General features: G+C 40.7%; 2 protein-coding genes across 2 annotated transcripts; both read left to right on the top strand.

Annotated features, from left to right (window-relative positions):
• The first annotated feature begins 4,909 nt into the window (after positions 1 to 4,909).
• Positions 4,910 to 7,482, top strand: LOC116510784 (protocadherin alpha-5-like). The gene is made up of 2 exons (XM_032220435.1): positions 4,910 to 7,374; positions 7,477 to 7,482. The coding sequence occupies exons 1-2, from the start codon at positions 5,014 to 5,016 to the stop codon at positions 7,480 to 7,482; spliced, it is 2,367 nt and encodes a 788-aa protein (XP_032076326.1). The 5' UTR covers positions 4,910 to 5,013.
• Positions 7,483 to 10,911: 3,429 nt separating this feature from the next.
• On the top strand, positions 10,912 to 13,923 carry LOC116510783 (protocadherin alpha-3-like). The gene is made up of 2 exons (XM_032220434.1): positions 10,912 to 13,266; positions 13,900 to 13,923. The coding sequence occupies exons 1-2, from the start codon at positions 10,912 to 10,914 to the stop codon at positions 13,921 to 13,923; spliced, it is 2,379 nt and encodes a 792-aa protein (XP_032076325.1).
• The last annotated feature ends 4,844 nt before the right edge of the window (positions 13,924 to 18,767 follow it).

Raw genomic sequence — 18,767 nt, 5'->3', positions numbered from 1 at the left:
ATCTTTACACCCTATAGCACACAATACATTATATCCTTTAGTGGCTGTAGGAGTTGCTCCTCAAAATATTTGTTATACTGGCTTGTGAGGAGCTAAAACCTGGAGCTCTACCTATTTTCATTTTTAAAAAGCTTCTGATATTTCAAAGGTAGTTACTGGAATCACACTGTTTGTCTTGATCTCTCACTACATTTTGCTAGCATCAACCATAGCACCTTTCTGGCCTGCCTGAAGGAATTGTTTTGGGGAGGTACAAGTTGCAAAGATCTCCTTTTTTCCCTGTGGTTGGGTTCAGTTGGTGTTGACAGGAGAGGTGAAATTGAATCTGACGCCCTTAGTGGATGGGGTACTTCAGAACTCTGCTTTATACTCTTTCCCCTTTGGTTTAATATCTACATGAAGGCACTGGGTGAGATGCTCTGATATCTGGTCAGATATCATCAATATATGTCAAAAGCTAATTATTAACATGACTCCAGACTGATTAGGCAGTATGGTCTGAAGGCTGTGGGAGACTGGATGGAGAGAAAAAGGTTTAGGCTCAACCCTGATAAAATTAATTAGCTAAGAATTTGGGGACAATCTGAAGCTGCAGTTGTTTCATTTTTTTACAGTCTTCACTTAACAACCATTCAGAATTATGATGGTAAGGAAGGGACTAATGACTATGTCCAAAGTTACTGTTGTTGTGGCACCCCACAGTCAAGTGATTATGATCTGGGTGCTTGGAACTCATTCACATTTACCATTGGTTGCCAAGTGCCCCATGATCAAGTTATCACCATTTTCAATCTTTCCTGCTGGCTTCCCCAGAAATTCAATGGGGAAGCCAGCAGGGAAGGTTGCAAGCTTCTACTACTGGCCAAGAGGACTCCCTTTCTTTTCTTGGACTGGCTGAAAAAGGTCCATTCTAAAAGCCAAGCAGGATTTTCAACCATGGAGGATTTTCAGCCCCAGAGTGGAGAAACTGGTAGTAAGATATGGAATGCAGAGTTCCTCCTAGGGAGAGACCCTGGGAGATACGGCACAGGTCTGTCACAAGCCACATGCAAGTGTGTCTCTGCTTTTGGCTGAAAATTCTGCTTGGATTTAATAGGGAGTTTTAGCTCTGAAACTGTGAGACACTTGTGCTGTCAGTTGACACTATGCTGTCTTTCATTACCAGGGTCTCTTTTCATTTGATGACCCACAAGATTGTTTTATGACTATAACTGCATGACTGCCACGATTACCGTTGTTGAAGAAAAAGGTGTAATGATGTCTAGCTTAATGATTGCTTCACTCAACAACAAAGATTCCAGTCTCAGTTATGGTAGTAAATAAAGAACCAGCAGTAGTCTTTTACCCTTTGGGACTGAAGCACATTTGGGAATTTGTAGGACTCACGGCTCCTGCTTAAGGATCTGGTGGCAGATGCACACCTCAGGAGAAATCCAAGTTGTATGCCAATTACCTGGAGTGGGAAGTTCTTGAGACAATCACTCATCCTTAGTTACATTGTATAAGAACTGCTTAATCCAAGATGCTGGTTATTACCTGTAAATATCTTCATGGCATTCATGGTATGATTGTCTTTCTTGGCTTCTACCCAGCTGGTATTATTGGGCAGATTTGTACATAGAACATCAAACAGAATCATAGGGCTGGAAGGGACCTCAGAGGTACAGATACAGATTACAGATTAACAGAGTTTGAAAAGATTTTGTAGATCATCTAGTCCAACTCGCTACCCAAGCAGTCCCTACACCATTTCTGACAGATGGCAGTCCAGTCTCTTCTTGAAAGGTTCCAGTGATGAAGCTCCCACAACGTCCGAAGGCGAGCTGTTCCATTGGTTGATTGTTCTCACTGTCAGAAAAACTATGCTAGGTTGAATGTCTCCTTGATCAGTTTCCATCCATTATTCCAGTGGTGGGTTTCAATTTTTTTACTATCTATTCTGTGGGCGTGACCTATTCTGTGGGCATGGCTTAGAGGTCATGTGACTGGGTAGGAATATGACTGGGTAGCAACTTGATGTCACTCACCAGGAGATGTCATGGATTGGGTAAAATGCGTTGAAGCTCACTTAACAGCGCTCTTGCTTAGCAACCAAAATTTTGGGCTCAGTTGTAGTCATAAGTCAAGGACTATCTCTATCTTCCTCTACATGGCAGCCTTGTCCTAGTAAACTCCTTCTCCTTTCTGGCAATTTTCTTCTCTGTTAGAGGCATCAAAATAATCCAGACAATGTAAGGTTTCCTGCTGCAGTAGGGGATTGAACTAGATGACCTCTGAATAGCCGCCTAGCCCTAAATTGCTGTGCTGTTTTTCTTTCTTTCTTTCTTTCTTTCTTTCTTTCTTTCTTTCTTTCTTTCTTTCTTTCTTTCTTTCTTTCTTTCTCCCTTCCCTCTGTGGGAAGCAACCATTCCCCCCCCCCCAATAAAATATTACTCCCAGAAAGGCTCATTCCACATCCCTGCCAGATAGATAATGAGATAATGAGCCTATATAAAGTTTGGCTCCATTCACAAGCAGGGAATGATCCAAACTCTTTTAGAAACACAAAGCCTATATTGCACAAACCCCAAAACTTCAAAAACATAGAACCAGATAAGAATTCTACCTTTTAACCAGTTTGTTGTTCAGTTGACCCAGAAACAAACTGCTGAATGTCATTTTGCAAACTTCCTTTTTCAATTTAAAGCAGGTTTCAATTTAACGTTTGCAGCATTAAGACTTATGGACTTCAATTCCCAGAATTCCACAGCCAGCAAAGCAACCTTGGCAACTTTAAGGTTTGTGGACTTCAACTCCCAGAATTCCACAGACAGGCATGCTCAGTTCCAATTTAAAGCAACAGCATTTTTTCTACTTTGCTGAATCCCGATAAAAAAGTGAGATTTCTTCTTTCTTTCTTTCTTTCTTTCTTTCTTTCTTTCTTTCTTTCTTTCTTTCTTTCTTTCTTTCTGTCTTTCTGTCTTTCTTTCTTTTTATTTATCTTTCTTTCTCCCTTCCTTCCCCCCCCTCTCCCCTCTTTTAGTTTTTAAAACCTCTTTTCCCTTGCCTGAACCGGTGTAATCCATCAGGTCCTGGTGATTTGTATTCATCAAGATCAGACAGGTGTTCTCTTATCATCTTTTTGCTTATTTTAACTTTTATTTCTAGTCTGCCTTTTACAGTTATGTTTTTGGTAGGTTGGACTATTGTTCCTTTTTGCGTGAAGACCGATGCAAAGAATGAGTTAAGCAACTCTGTTTTCTCTCTGCTGCCTGTTACTTCCTTGCCCTCTTCTCTCTTTAGTGGATTGACTGTTTCCTTAATTTTTTTCCTTATTTATATTTATGTCTTGTAGACCAACCCCCTGCTCAAGTTAGGAGACCTTATACTGTCCTGGAAAAATGGCTGTCTGTCTATTTTTAAAAACCTCCAGTGATGGAGCATTCACAACGCTGCGAAAAGCTATTCCAGAAAATTTCTCCCTCTAGTTTGGACCTCTGTTTAACAAGCTTCTACCCATTACTTCTTACCTTGCACTCTGCTGCTTTGGAGTATAAGTCAATCCCCGCTTTTCTGTGACAACCCTTTAAGTACTGGAAGACAGTTACTGTATCATGTCCCCCCCCCAAAAAAATCAGCTTTGATAGGCTATTTATCCCTAACTTCCTCAACTGTTCATTGTACGATTTAGTCTCTAGACCCTTTATCATCTTTGTTGCTCTTCTCTGCACACTGGGGTTTGGTTTTTTTTGGTCATCATTAGAAGTTGGTCATCATTTGGTCATCATCATTTGGACATCATTAGAAATCTGGTTTCACTAGTGCACTAGTGCATTATAAAGTAGCATTATCACTTCTCCTGATCTTGATATTATACATTCGTTAATGCAGTCTAGGACTGCATTGGATTTTTGGCAGCCTGCTCATACTTAAGTGGTGGTCTTCTAGCACAGTAGTCTCCAACTTTAAGACCTGTGGATCCCACGGTAGAGGAAATAGTACTGTGGGTTCTGACTTCATGAATCCCCCCCCCCAGGCTAATTAGGTTAATAGATTTGCTATTGTTTTCTTCTGTGATATGAAAAGTGAAGGCACACATTCCTTTATGATGGTTAGATGTTCAGCTTGTCTGTAGAAGTGTGTGCATAAAGGAAAAAATGAAAAATTCTTATGTGAGGTTATTTAGCGACAGGCTCATTAAGTTACTTGAAATAAAATAAAAAGGTTAAATGATTGAATTTCAGTATCTTCTTTTTCTAAAAAGATTTAGTACAAATTATATAAGCTAAACAGGGATCATATGAAATACATGGGTTAGATTAATTGTAACATATAATCTATTTCAGGAATAAGCCAATTAAGAAATCACATAAGTTTTGGGAACTTGCCCTGCTTGTCATTTGTCTAAAAGGTTCAAGAGCTGGATAGCCAGCTAAGACTCAGAAATAAAACTAGAAAAGTACTTCTGCATTCATAGCATTGAAATACTATTACAAGTCTTTCTTTCATAATTACTTTCAAATTAAGGTTCCAATAATATTAATGTTCCAATGTTTCTCATCTTGGTCAAATTCAAATTGTTTGCAACTACCTCAATTTCTCCCCATTGGTCTGGGAGCAATGGGAAACATGGCCAGGAAATACCAAGGCATCAGTATAAGATTTAAATGAATATAATATTTAAAGACCAAAAGAAGGAAAACCACACACCAGAGATACAGGAAGGAACAGCTCTTGAAGTCTTAAGGAAAGAATATCACAGTTTCTCATTTTGAAATTTAGTCACAAGAGGTCGCTGTTTCCTAAGAAAACCCTCTAAGTGAAACTGAAAACGCAGAGCCCCTCCCTTAAAGGGACCGACATTCCTGACAGCCAGATCCACAAGGGAAATATTGAACAACAGAGAAATCTCAACAAGCCAAGATTCAACCTATGCATTGCCAGTATGGCTGGGGTAGGTGGGCTCTGCTCCTGACACCCTTAAGGCAAGATATTTAGAGAAAAAAAGAAGAGCTTGCTGGTGTTGTGTCTGCAATGCTTACCTGGCCGAAGGGGCTGCTGCAGCTGCTTCTGCTCCACATCGCCTGGAAAATGGGGAGCGGCCAGCTCCATTATTCTGTGCTGGAGGAATCCCAGCATGGCACCTTTGTGGGCCGCATCGCCCAGGATTTGGGGTTGGAGGTGAGTGAGCTGGTGCCTCGGATGTTCCGGATGCTGTCCAAAGGAGAGAAGGACTATTTTGAGGTAAACCTGCAGAATGGGATCTTGTTTGTAAATTCCCGGATAGACAGGGAGGAGCTGTGTGCCAAGAATGCAGACTGTGTCCTTCATCTGGAGGTGATTGTGGAGAAACCTCTGCGGTTCTTCCATGTGGAGGTTGAAATCAAAGACCTGAATGACAATGCTCCCATCTTTTCAGCCAGGGAACAGATCCTGAGCGTAGCAGAATTGACAACAGCATCTGGAACCCAATTCCCTTTAGAGGGAGCCTCTGATGCAGATATTGGTATTAACGCTTTGATAACATACAAGCTCAGCCCAAGCAACCATTTTGCTCTTGATACAGGAAATGATGAAGATGAGAGTAAATCTGTAGTTCTTGTATTGAAGGTTCCTCTTGACAGAGAGGAGAGCCCTGTGCATCATTTAGTACTGACAGCCACTGATGGGGGTGATCCAAAACTCACAGGAACTGTTCAGCTAGTCATCAATGTGCTGGATGTCAATGACAACCCTCCTGTGTTTAACCAATCTGTTTACAGGGTAAAGTTGCTAGAAAACACAGTCATTGGGTCATTAGTTATTACTCTGAATGCAACAGACTTAGATGTGGGGATTAATAGGGAAATCTCTTATTTTTTTAGTAATAAAGCACCTCCACATGTCACAAAGCTATTTAGCATAAATGCTGATATTGGGGAAATTAGAGTGATTGGAAAATTGGATTATGAAGAAAGCAAGTTCTATGAACTTCCAATTGTAGCAGAAGATAAAGGCAGCTCTCCATTATCAGGACACTGTAAAGTTCTCATTGAAGTGTTGGACATGAATGATAATATTCCAGAATTATCTGTGAATTCTCTCTCTGTGCCATTGCCAGAGGACTCCCCTCCAGGAACTGTGGTAGCCATCATCAGTGCTTCTGACAGGGATTCTGGCAACAATGGACAGATAACCTGTTTCCTCTGGCCCACTGGAGTACCCTTCAAACTTGAGTCCACATTCAAGAATTACTACTCCCTAATTGTTGGAACATCTTTGGATAGGGAGCAGGTGACTGAGTACAGGATGGTTGTGACAGTGGAAGATCAAGGCGTTCCACCACTGTCTTCTAGCATGACCCTCTTAGTGCCTATTAGTGACATAAATGACAATGCTCCAACTTTCACACAGCCCTCCTATACAGTCTTTGTGAAGGAGAACAATCCCCCTGGTGCTCACATCTTCACAATATCTGCTGCAGACCCAGACATAGCTGAGAATGGTCTGATCACCTATTGGATAGATGAGAAGCTCTGGCCATTGTCAAGCTACATCTCTGTACATTCGGAGAATGGAAAACTTTATGCGTTGCAGTCCTTGGACTATGAGGAGTTGAAACTGCTGGAGTTCCAGGTGAGAGCCAAGGATGCTGGACTTCCCTCCTTATGTGGCAATGCAACTGTTCAAGTCTTTGTAATGGATGAGAATGACAATGCACCTGTTGTGTCAAGATCATCAGAAGAGAACCTGATTCTTCTAGTGGTCCCTGTGATGCCTGGGCATATTGTAGGCAAGATCCATGCCTTGGATGCGGATTCTGGATACAATGCATGGCTAAGGTATGAACTGGTTGAAGAAAGCAATAGTCTATGGACTGTGGGGCAGTATAGTGGTGAGGTGAGTACCAAATATTCTCTGGATGATTCAGAAGGCAGCAAAATCCAGAGTGTCCTTGTTGTTGTGAAAGATCATGGAAAACTTCAATTGTCAACCACAGCCACCTTGAGTGTTTCACTTGTGACAAGTGGTCAGACAATCAAAACCGATATTAACGTTCAAAGATCAGGGGAGAGCTTTGTTCCCCTGGTGGACTCGATCAACGTCTATCTGATCATTGCCATCTGCTCTGTTTCCAGCCTCTTCCTGCTGGCCACTCTCATCTACGTGGCCCTGCGTTGCCACTGTAAGACAAAGGAACCCATGGTTTATGGCCCTGGTATGGCCACCCTGGTCTGTGCCAGTGAAGTGGGCAGCTGGTCCTATTCCAATCGTCACAGCCACATCCTGGCAGGTGTGAGCACAGAGGCTGGTGCCAAGAGCGATCTTATGATTTTCAGTCCCAATATTCCTGTCTTTGCAGATAATGGGGAACTTATCAATGGGGTGGATGCGCCTCCAGATTTTGCTAAAAAGGTGAGTCCAACTCTTGGTGTCCTTGTCATCTTATTCAGCACCTCATTTCTATGTTTATAAATTTGAATTAGTCTTGGGACAATATTGTTTTTGAATTGTTAGGTTTAGGCACAGATAGAAAATAAATTGAATTACAAATCACCAATACTTTTTAAATAAAAAATATTTTTCCAATTTGAGGAGCTATAGTGTAGAAATGGGCAAAGATAGTAAATCTTTGATAGTAAATTACAGGTCAACATTAATGAATGATTTTTGTTTGTTAATAGTTTTGCTGTTTGAGGAATCAATTAGTATGTTGCCTCTTTTTGTGACAATATTTATGGGTAACAAAGTTTGCAACTTTATTAATCTGCTAGATGACAGAGAACTTTCCTTTTAAGTTTGTTTGTGGAAGTTTATATCTTGTTCATATATTGTTAAATTTAAAAATAGAAAGTATAATATTGTAAAGGCGTTAACAACTGGGTAGAATTAATACATTTATAATACAGAAATTTTAATTGGTAACTGGATAGTCACATTCCTAAAATGATCAAATATCGCCTTGTACCAGAGCTGTTTACTTCAAACTAGAATGGTCCTGTCAGTTTAACAACCAATGTGGATTATTTTATTCTGTTTCTATTGCAGTATCTGCAGTGTTACACTTTTTGAGGTTGGAAAGAATCAAGTATGGTTCCTAAGCCAAAGTTATACCAATCCTTACATTCAGAGGTGGGTTGCTCCCGGTTCGGCCCGGATCGGGTGAAGTGTTAGTAGTGGTGGTGAGAGGCTCTGCCCACCCGCCCGGATGCTTCTGTGCATGACCACGCGCAGGAGTGCTCCCGAACCGGTAGTAAAAAAATTGGCAACCCACCATTGCTTACATTCTATAATTCTCTTCAAATCTTTGAGAATGGTGTCAACGTAGCATGTGTTTTGAGAGTGGGGAAGAATTGTATTTTATGAAAACCCAGGTCTTTATGTTTTGTAGCTGAATGAATAATCTGAGAGAATAGATGAAATATGAGGGAATTGGTGGAGGGAAATCCTTGCAACCTTCAATAAAATAAGATTAGGGGATCTACAGTTTTGACAGCCTGACATTGGTATTGGGGAGGCTCAGCAGTGTTTCCCAACCTTGTGCCAGCAAAGGGCAGGTGGCAGGGAATTCTGAGTCTGCAAACCTACATAGCTGAAAATGATGGGGCTCAAGAAATACCCATTGTGTTCTAAAAAGCTCATAGACAGTGGTGGGATTCAAATAATTTAACAACCGGTGCTCTGTCCTAATGACCAGCTGGGCAGGCAAGACTGGGTGGTCATGTGACTGAGTAGGGGGCTAGACTATAAGTCCTCCAAGATCTACCAACTCTGTTATTCTGTTTGATATTATCAGTTCTCACAGTGTAGATGCTATTCCTTTGTTGATGCAGCCTAGGACTGCATTGGTTTTTTTGGCAGCTGCAATACAATGTTGGCTCATACTTAAGTGATGGTCCACTAGGACACCAAGATCTCTTTCACAATTACTACTGTTGAGCCAAGTGCTGACTATTCCATACCTGTGCATTTGGTTTTTCCTACCCAAGTGTAGAACCGTACTTTTCTCACCACTGAACTCATCTTGTAGGATTGGGCCAGTGGTTGGATTCAGCCAGTTTGCACCTATTCAGGAGAACCACTCATCCCTTACATTCCCCAAGAGGTGAGAAATAGCCAGGAAGTGGAGGCGCCACTTCCTGATCTTATAAATCAGGTGAAAGGTTATACAAGAATGCAATGCAGAACATAAGATACACCTAAAGGAGAATTGCACATAAATGTAAGACACTGCAACCCCCCCCCCCCATTTCCTCTGAAGAATGGCAGATTCACGAATCTGACAATTACTATCTTTTACACGCATGGACAAACATTTCTTATTGGCTGGTTTCTATATTCAGGCTACTCTACCTAAGAAATAAAAAAAGTAAAGGTTTGTGAAAACAAACCCAGATAGACTCCCTAGATTAAAGGTTGACTAGTGGGTTTTTCCACCAGGCTAATGAGGTTAACAGGTTTGCCATTGTTTTCTTCTGAGCTATAAAAATAAAGGTGTGATTTCCTTTATGATGGTTAGATATTCAGTGTCTCTGTATCAGTGGTGGGTTCTGGATTCCGTTGCAACCGGTACTGTTGCAACGGCGCCCGGTGTCCTCCACATGAACGCATGCAGCGCGCACATGCATCACACCTTCCAGCGAAACCTCCACAGGCCTCCTTAACGCTCCAGTTGCTCAGCGGAGTGTCATGCAGGCGTTGTACACGCCATGCATGTGTTCGGAAGTGCCGAAGGCTTTAAAGGACAGGTAAAGGGCACAGGTGGAGGGGTGGGCCCCCCCGGAGCCCCGTACCAGAACAATACCCGGGCAGGCTCCGGTACGCCTGTACTGGGGAATACCACCTGCAACCCACCACTGGTCTGTATGTTTATGTGTATAAAGGAAGCAGCAGTGAAAAAAATCTTATGTAAGGTTATTTAGTAACAGACTCATTGTTACTTGAAGTGAAATATAAAAATTGAAAAGTTTGAATGTCTGTATTTTCTTTCTTCTCAAAAGATTTAGTACAGGACAGTACATATCAAACATAGGAAAATAAGTTGTGGAAAAAGGTGATTAAAAAAATCTATGAAAGTAAAAAAAAAAGTGATGCAGAATAACAAAGGGAACTAAATAAAAAAAGAGTATGCTACTAACAAAACAGAAACATAGATACATAATTTTTATACCAATAGAATATAATTTACAAGGGCTCACACAAAAAGAATTTTGAAACTGGTTTCACTACCTAATTATTTATTGATTCTGGGGCAGGGACTTTATTGATCACATAGAATGTCTTATATAGATTGCTAAAAATAATTTTGGCAACATAACGCTGGTAAGGAATAACATTTTATAGACTCAGTGATGGCACTGAAAGCAACAGATTAATCTGGGAAAGAACCAAAAGTTACTACCCTCTGAAAATGCACTGTAATACATGGTTTAGATTCAGGGGTGGATGGCTGTCGGCATTACTGCGGGTTCGGTACACAAAAAAATTGTATCTAGTGTTCATCTATTGGCAGTGGGAAAGTTGCCCAGGAAATACCAAGGCATCAATACAATGTTTAAATTAATATAATATTTAAAGAAGACAAGAAGGAAAACTACACATCAGAGATGCATGAAGCAATATAGCAAGCCCTCAAAAGAAAAAGTATCACAGACTGTCAATAAAGAATGGAGGTCTGTTTCTCATTTTGAAATTCAGTCACAAGAGGTCGCTGTTTCCTAAGGAAACTCTCTAAGTGAAACTGAAAATTCAGATCCCCTCCCTTAAAGCGACAGACATTCTAGCCAGCCAGATCCACAAGAGAAATATCGAACAGAGAAATCTCAACAAGCCAAGATTCAACCTATGCATTGCCAGTATGGCTGGGGTAGGTGGGCTCTCCTCCTGACACCCTTAAGGCAAGATATTTAGAGAAAAAGAGAAGAGCTTGCTGGTTTTGTCCCTGTGTCTGCAATGCTTACCTGGCCGAAGGGGCTGCTGCAGCTGCTTCTGCTCCACACCGTCTGGAAAATGGGGAGCGGCCAGCTCCATTATTCTGTGCTGGAGGAATCCCAGCACGGCACCTTCGTGGGCCGCATCTCCCAGGATTTGGGGTTGGAGGTGAGTGAGCTGGTGCCTCGGATGTTCCGGATGCTGTCCAAAGGAGAGAAGGACTATTTTGAGGTAAACCTGCAGAATGGGATCTTGTTTGTAAATTCCCGGATAGACAGGGAGGAGCTGTGTGCCAAGAATGCAGACTGTGTCCTTCATCTGGAGGTGATTGTGGAGAAACCTCTGCGGTTCTTCCATGTGGAGGTTGAAATCAAAGACATTAATGACAATGCTCCCATCTTCTCTACCATGGAAAAGATCCTGAGCATATCAGAACTGATAACAGGTACTCAATTCTCCTTAGAGGAAGCCTCTGATGCAGATATTGGTACTAATGCTCTGATAACATACAAGCTCAGCCCAAGCAAACATTTTGCTCTTGATACAGGAAATGATGAAGATGAGAGTAAATCTGTAGTTCTTGTCCTGAAGGTTCCACTTGACAGAGAGGAGAGCCCTGTGCATCATTTAGTACTGACAGCCACTGATGGGGGTGAACCAAAACTCACAGGAACTGTTCAACTAGTCATCAATGTGCTGGATGTCAATGACAACCCTCCTGTGTTTAACCAATCTGTTTACAGGATAAAGTTGCTAGAAAATACAGCTAGTGGGTCATTAGTTATTACTCTGAATGCAACAGACTTAGATGAAGGGATTAATAGGGAAATTTCTTATTTTTTTATTGATAGCCTAGCTCTTCATGTCACAAAGATATTTGGCATGAATTCAGATACTGGGGAAATTAGAGTGATTGGAAAATTGGATTATGAAGAAAGCAAGTTCTATGAACTTCCAATTGTAGCAGAAGATAAAGGCAATTCTCAATTATCAGGGCACTGTAAAGTTCTCATTGAAGTTTTGGACATGAATGATAATATTCCAGAATTATCTGTGAATTCTCTCTCTGTGCCATTGCCAGAGGACTCCCCTCCAGGGACTGTAGTAGCCATCCTCAGTGCTTCTGACAGGGATTCTGGCACCAATGGACAAATAAACTGTTTCCTCTGGCCCACTGGAGTACCCTTCAAACTCGAGTTAACATTCAAGAATTACTATTCCCTAATTGTTGGAACACCTTTGGATAGGGAGCAAGTGGCTGAATACAGGATGGTTGTGACAGTGGAAGATCAAGGCGTTCCACCACTGTCTTCTAGCATGACACTCTTAGTGCCTATTAGTGACATAAATGACAATGCTCCAACTTTCACACAGCCCTCCTATACAGTCTTTGTGAAGGAGAACAATCCCCCTGGTGCTCACATCTTCACAATATCTGCTTCAGACCCAGACATAGTTGAGAATGGTCTGATCACCTATTGGATAGATGAGAAGCTCTGGCCATTGTCAAGCTACATCTCTGTACATTCGGAGAATGGAAAACTTTATGCTTTGCAGTCCTTGGACTATGAGGAGTTGAAACTGCTGGAGTTCCAGGTGAGAGCCAAGGATGCTGGAATCCCCTCCTTATGTGGCAATGCGACAGTTCAAGTCTTTGTGATGGATGAGAATGACAACGCACCTGCTGTGTCAACATCATCAGAAGAGAACCTTATTATTTTAGTGGTCCCGGTGATGCCTGGGCATATTGTGGGCAAGATCCATGCCTTGGATGCGGATTCTGGATACAATGCATGGCTAAGGTATGAACTGGTTGAAGAAAGCAATAGTCTATGGACTGTGGGGCAGTATAGTGGTGAGGTGAGTACCAAATATTCTCTGGATGATTCAGAAAGCAGCAAAATCCAGAGTGTTCTTGTTCTTGTGAAAGATCATGGAAAACTTCAATTGTCAACCACAGCCACCTTGAGTGTTTCACTTGTGACAAGTGGTCAGACAATCAAAACCGATATTAACCTTCAAAGGTCAGGGGAGAGCTTTGTTCCCCTGGTGGACTCGATCAACGTCTATCTGATCATTGCCATCTGCTCTGTTTCCAGCCTCTTCCTGCTGGCCACTCTCATCTACGTGGCCCTGCGTTGCCACTGTAAGACAAAGGAACCCATGGTTTATGGCCCTGGTATGGCCACCCTGGTCTGTGCCAGCGAGGTGGGCAGCTGGTCCTATTCCAATCGGCACAGCCATATCCTGGCAGGTGTGAGCGCAGAGGCTGGTGCCAAGAGCGATCTCATGATTTTCAGTCCCAATATACCTGTCTTTGCAGATAATGGGGAACTTATCAATAGGGTTGATGCGCCTCCGGATTTTGCTAAAAAGGTGAGTCCAACTCTTGGAGTCCTTGTCTTCTTATTCAGCATCTCATTTCTATGCTTATAATTTTGAATTAGTCTTGGGACAATATTGTTTTTGAATTGTTAGGTTTAGGCACTGATAGAAAATAAATTGAATTACAAATCATCAATACTTTTTAAATAAAAAATATTTTTCCAATTTGAGGAGCTATAGTGTAGAAATGGGCAAAGATAGTAAATCTTTGATAGTAAATTATAGGTCGACATTAATGAATGATTTTTGTTTGTTGATAGTTTTGCTGTTTGAGGAATCAATTAGTATGTTGCCTCTTTTTGTGAAAATATTTATGGGTAACAAAGTTTGCAACTTTATTAATCTGCTAGATGACACAGAACTTTCCTTTTAAGTTTGTTTGTGGAAGTTTATATCTTGTTCATATATTGTTACATTTAAAAATAGAAAGTATAATATTGTAAAGGGGTTAACAACTGGGTAGAATTAATACATTTATAATACAGAATTTTTAATTGGTAACTGGATAGTCACATTCCTAAAATGATCAAATATCGCCTTGTACTAGAGCTGTTTACTTCAAACTAGAATGGTCCTGTCAGTTTAACAACCAATGTGGATTATTTTATTCTGTTTCTATTGCAGTATCTGCAGTGTTACACTTTTTGAGGTTGGAAGGAATCAAGTATGGTTCCTAAGCCAAAGTTATACCAATCCTTACATTCAGAGGTGGGTTGCTCCCGGTTCGGCCCGGATCGGGCGAAATGTTAGTAGTGGTGGTGAGAGGCTCTGCCCACCCGCCCGGATGCTTCTGTGCATGAGCACGCGCAGGAATGCTCCCGAACCGGTAGTAAAAAAATTGGCAACCCACCATTGCTTACATTCTATAATTCTCTTCAAATTTTTGATGATGGCGTCAACGTAGCATGTGTTTTGAGAGTGGGGAAGAATTGTATTTTATGAAAAGCCAGGTCTTTATGTTATGTAGCTGACTGAATAATCTGAGAGAATAGTTGAAATATGAGGGAATTGGTGGAGGGAAATCCTTGTAACCTTCAACAAAATAAGATTAAGGGATCTATAGTTTTGACACCCTGACATTAGTACTGGGGAGGCTCAGCAGAACCAATTGTTAACTTTCTAAGCAGTTCGGATAACTGGTTGTTGGAAGAAATCTCATTTTGTTTTTTCCCCACTTTAAATGGCTAATCCTGTAGGGAAGGCAGGAAGAAACATTCTGGTGTTGTTTCTAGCCTAATTTTATTGCCCTGCTTACAGAATCTGCCTCTCCAGTTAACCCTTATTACATTACATAACAGCTAAGGTGAAGCACCCATAGACATGAGTGACATTGAGTTGGCCATGCCCACCCAGTCACATGACCACCGAGTCATGCCTACCCAGCTGGTCATCAGGGCAGAGAACTAGTTATTAAATTATTTGAATCCCATCACTGGATAGGGCTCAAATCTGTCAAGATCCTGAATCTTTAATTTATCTTCCAAAGAGTTAGCAACTCATCAAACTGAAGACAAGTACCGTATTTTTCAGAGTATAAGATGCACCTTTTTCCCTCAAAAAAGAGGCTGAAAATCTGGGTGCGTCTTATACACTGAATACAGCATTTTTCTTCCTCCTGAAACCCCACTCCTTCACCAAAATGTCTGTGCATAGCTTGTAGGAGGCTTTCAGAGAGCTCCTGGGGGCTGGGGAGGGCAGAAATGAGCAAAAAATGGGCCATTTTTTGCTCACTTTTGCCCCCACAGTCCCCAGGAGCACTCTATAGGCTTCCTAATGCCCTTTTTTTCACAAAAAATGGGCCCGTTTTTTGCTCATTTTTGCCTCCCTCCTCCAGGAGCACTCTACAAGCCTCTTAAGAGCTATTCATGCCCTTTAAAAAAAACAGACCCATTTTCATGAAGAATGAGGTTTTTTGGGGAGGTTTGCAGAGTGCAAAAAACTTTTTATTTGTCTCTTCAAAACCTTGGTGTGTCTTATACTCCGGTGCGTCTTATACTCTGAAAAATATGGGTATGTCGAATCAAATTTCTATGGCTTATATTTGCTGGTGGATTCCAAGACTCCCAACTTTACCTGGCTAAAATAGTTTTTTTTTTTGACACTTTAGGGGAGGGATGGATTGGGTGAAAGACAGAGCCCAGAAGAAAATAATATTTAAAACAAAGGAAAAAAGAAAATGGAAACAATATACTTGAAACTTCAGTACTTAATCCTCAATTATATAGTATCTAAAATCTAATAGTTTTTATATTATGTATATAAAGATGATAAATCCACATTTCTTAATATGGTGATATATTCAGCTTTTTGTATATAATTCTAAATATTTTTATCCATATTTTTTATCCATATTTCTCTTTCCAAAATCATTGTAAGGAAGTTACAAACCAAAATGCAATAATAATAGGACAAGCCTAAATCATGTGGATATGTGTGCCCTTCAATATTTTATCCTTTTTTGGGATATGATTGCTGCATGCAATATTGTAATAACTTTGAATGGACATCCTCGAAGCATTGTACATGATAATTTCAGGGGGGGAGAGAAATCTGTTTCATTAAAAGCAGCTTCTTTAGTAAAATCTATTTTGATACCATGTTGAAAGAAAAGTAATTGTTGAGTTATAATAATTGTTGATGCTATTGGAACATGAACAGATATTACTACATCTTTAGCTAACTAATGATTTAAGAATAGGAATACTAACGAATAACCAAGAACCAGCTTGATTTTATTTTTTTAAATTATTTATTTTGCATTTATTTGCTTGGACCGATGAAAAAATCACCATATATCTGTCAGATGGAGCTCCATCATATGCTTTTGTAATATTTTCCATGTAGGACACTTAAACAGAGTTGGGATAGTATTATGGGCTACAAATACACTTAAACCTTATTTCTTTATTTTATTTTAATTTTAAATGTCATATGGTCTTTTGAAAAGCACCTTTGGGACAACCACGACCTGGATGATTGAGAATTTCCATAGACATTGCAGAGATTAATTAAGTTATATAAAGCACCTGATGGAAGCAAGATTGTCCTCTATCTACAGTGTTGCAAATACTTCGCTTTCCCCTTCTCATGAACTGACAAGTTCTTTGTGTAGCTCTTGGTGGCCTCCCAAGTTGATTGTAGGGAGCTGATTGCTGGGAGCAGAATCTCAGTAATTGAAGCCCCTTAAATCATCCATGTGTCCAAGCGGAAAAGCTGTCTTCGGGGCTGACAGACAAACCACTCATGAATTCTTGTCTGAAGCCTTTGCTGAATTTTTAGATAACGCAGGCAATGCAAATGCCATAAGAATATATAACTTTACTGAGAACTGTCATGACCTTTGAGGTGGAATCATGCTGTGCTTTTGAGATGCTGGAGCTGGAGTGGACAAGTATACCTCCAAGTGCTTCAAGACTTGAGCAGAACAAGAAGTGAAGAAAGCAGACCATGTGCCTTGGATTGTGGAAGAGAAGGCAGAGAAGCAGAAAGCAAAGCCTGTGCTTTAGAGCTGTGGTTGGAAGGAGATCTTACCAGAGAATCCAGGGTTATGCTGCACCAGCCTCAAGATGTAGCAATAAGTATGTGCAGAGAGGCAGATGATAAAAAGATGACCAGGGAAGCAACACAGCAGCACTAAAGGAGCCAAAAGAATTGAACTTCATTTTTAGCATGAACATAGAGCAACACCATCTGGATGCAGTCAATTGATTAAGAAGAATGAAAAGGTGGGCCCACAGCTGGAAGGTAACATGGCATGTGGTGCAGTTGTTCAAGTAGTGGATGTCCCCCTTCCTTGCTTTGGACTGATACACAACAAATAAGTATTTGCGGATGCAAAAGAATATTGGCACTTGTTAAAAGCAATGGGAGAGCCTTTCACCCAATATTGGAAGGATATTGAGGTGCCTCAGAAAAGCATTAACAAATTTTAGGATGATTTTGCCTATCAATCTGTAAAGCAGCTCCCATTAAACAAATTACATTACGAAGGTGGAGCCATAGAGATCCCAACTACTATTCAATGTGACGTGTTTGAAATGGCAGGCACTCCTACAGTTATAGAGACTAATTTGATTTTGAATTTAACAACAGCAGCAAGACTGTTGGTGGCGCAGTACTGGAAGAAGGAAGAATTACCTACTATTCAAGAATGGACATTAAAAGTAACAAACTTAGCAGAGATGGCTAAAATATCAGCATATCTTAAGGACCATTCAGATGAGAAATACAAGCTGGAATGGAGAAGATGGACTGATTATATTCAAAATAAATATGGGACTAAGAAACTCCAGATTGCTTTTGACTGAATGAGCAAAGAATGATACAACTTGTTTAAGATTAGCTTTACAAAAAGGGAATTAAAGTACAAGTGAGGGATGATGCTAAAGTCTGTTAGTTTATTTTAGAATATGGATGTTAATGTTTATACCCTGTATTTGCTCTGGGAGGTGGGGGGGGGAGGTTGGGGGAGGAGTTGGGTTCCGGGAGGGGGGGGGGAGGTGAGGTATATATTTGTAAAACTTTTTTAAAACTTTTAATAAAAAAAAATGGCAGACACTCCCATTCCAGCTCAGCTCTATGGAGCAACAAACTGTTGATTCTTAACGTAAGTACCAACATTGGCTCTTGGCTTATTTTTCACAGGTAGTAAAGTGAAACGTTTAACTTATTTTCTTGATCGCAGGGTGGAGGAGATAGAACAGTGAACAATTACTGTAAGGCTCAGCCTGTCCCCCTTATTTAACAAAGTAAAGACTCTTGAATTTAGCATTTCAAAAGGAACCTTTTATTGGGTTCATTCAAAGCAGGCTCTGAGGTCACTCAGGATAAACAATTAGAAATAAAGGAATTAAAGACCCCTCCCAAAAGTCAGATGTGGATTCAGCCAATCGGCAGAAGAAGAAGGTGTGAAGATGGTATGCTCCAGGTTGTTCTGAGAAAGAGATAAGAGAGCTTTCTCAGGGCCATCTTTCACATGGCCACTCCATCCCTTACATTCCCCAAGAGGTGAGAAATAGCCAAGAAGTGAAGGGCAACTTCCTGATCTTATAAATCAGGTGAAAGGTTATACAAGAATGCAATGCAGAACATAAGATACATCTAAAGGAGAATTGCACGTAAATGTAAGACGTTGCAATTCCTCCCCCCGCCCCATTTCCTCTGAAGAATGGCAGATTCAAGGATCAGACAATTACTATCTTTTACACGCATGGACAAACATTTCTTATTGGCTGGTTTCTATATTCAGGCTACTTTACCTAAGAAATAAAAAAGTAAACCCAGATAGACTCCCTAGATTAAAGGTTGACTAGTGGATTGACTAATTCATGTTTTTTTCCACCAGGCTAATGAAGTTAACAGGTTCGCCATTGTTTTCTTCTGAGCTATAAAAAATAAAGGTGCGATTTCCTTTATGATGGTTAGATATTCAGTGTGTCTGTATCAGTGGTAGGTTCTGGATCCCGTTGCAACCGGTACTGTTGCAAAAGGGC

Source organism: Thamnophis elegans, chromosome 6 (assembly GCF_009769535.1).
Source record: "Thamnophis elegans isolate rThaEle1 chromosome 6, rThaEle1.pri, whole genome shotgun sequence".
NCBI classification, from domain to species: domain Eukaryota; kingdom Metazoa; phylum Chordata; class Lepidosauria; order Squamata; family Colubridae; genus Thamnophis; species Thamnophis elegans.
The sequence above is the reverse complement of the archived record's forward strand: the minus strand, read 5'-3'. Positions and strand labels throughout refer to the sequence as shown.

Bases quoted from the DNA above. Each gene is read 5' to 3' on its own strand.
- LOC116510784 (XM_032220435.1), top strand. From the start codon at position 5,014: ATGCTTACCTGGCCGAAGGGGCTGCTGCAGCTGCTTCTGCTCCACATC.
- LOC116510783 (XM_032220434.1), top strand. From the start codon at position 10,912: ATGCTTACCTGGCCGAAGGGGCTGCTGCAGCTGCTTCTGCTCCACACC. The intron at 13,267-13,899 runs GTGAGTCCAACT...TTTCTATTGCAG, and splicing joins CTCCGGATTTTGCTAAAAAG to TATCTGCAGTGTTACACTTT.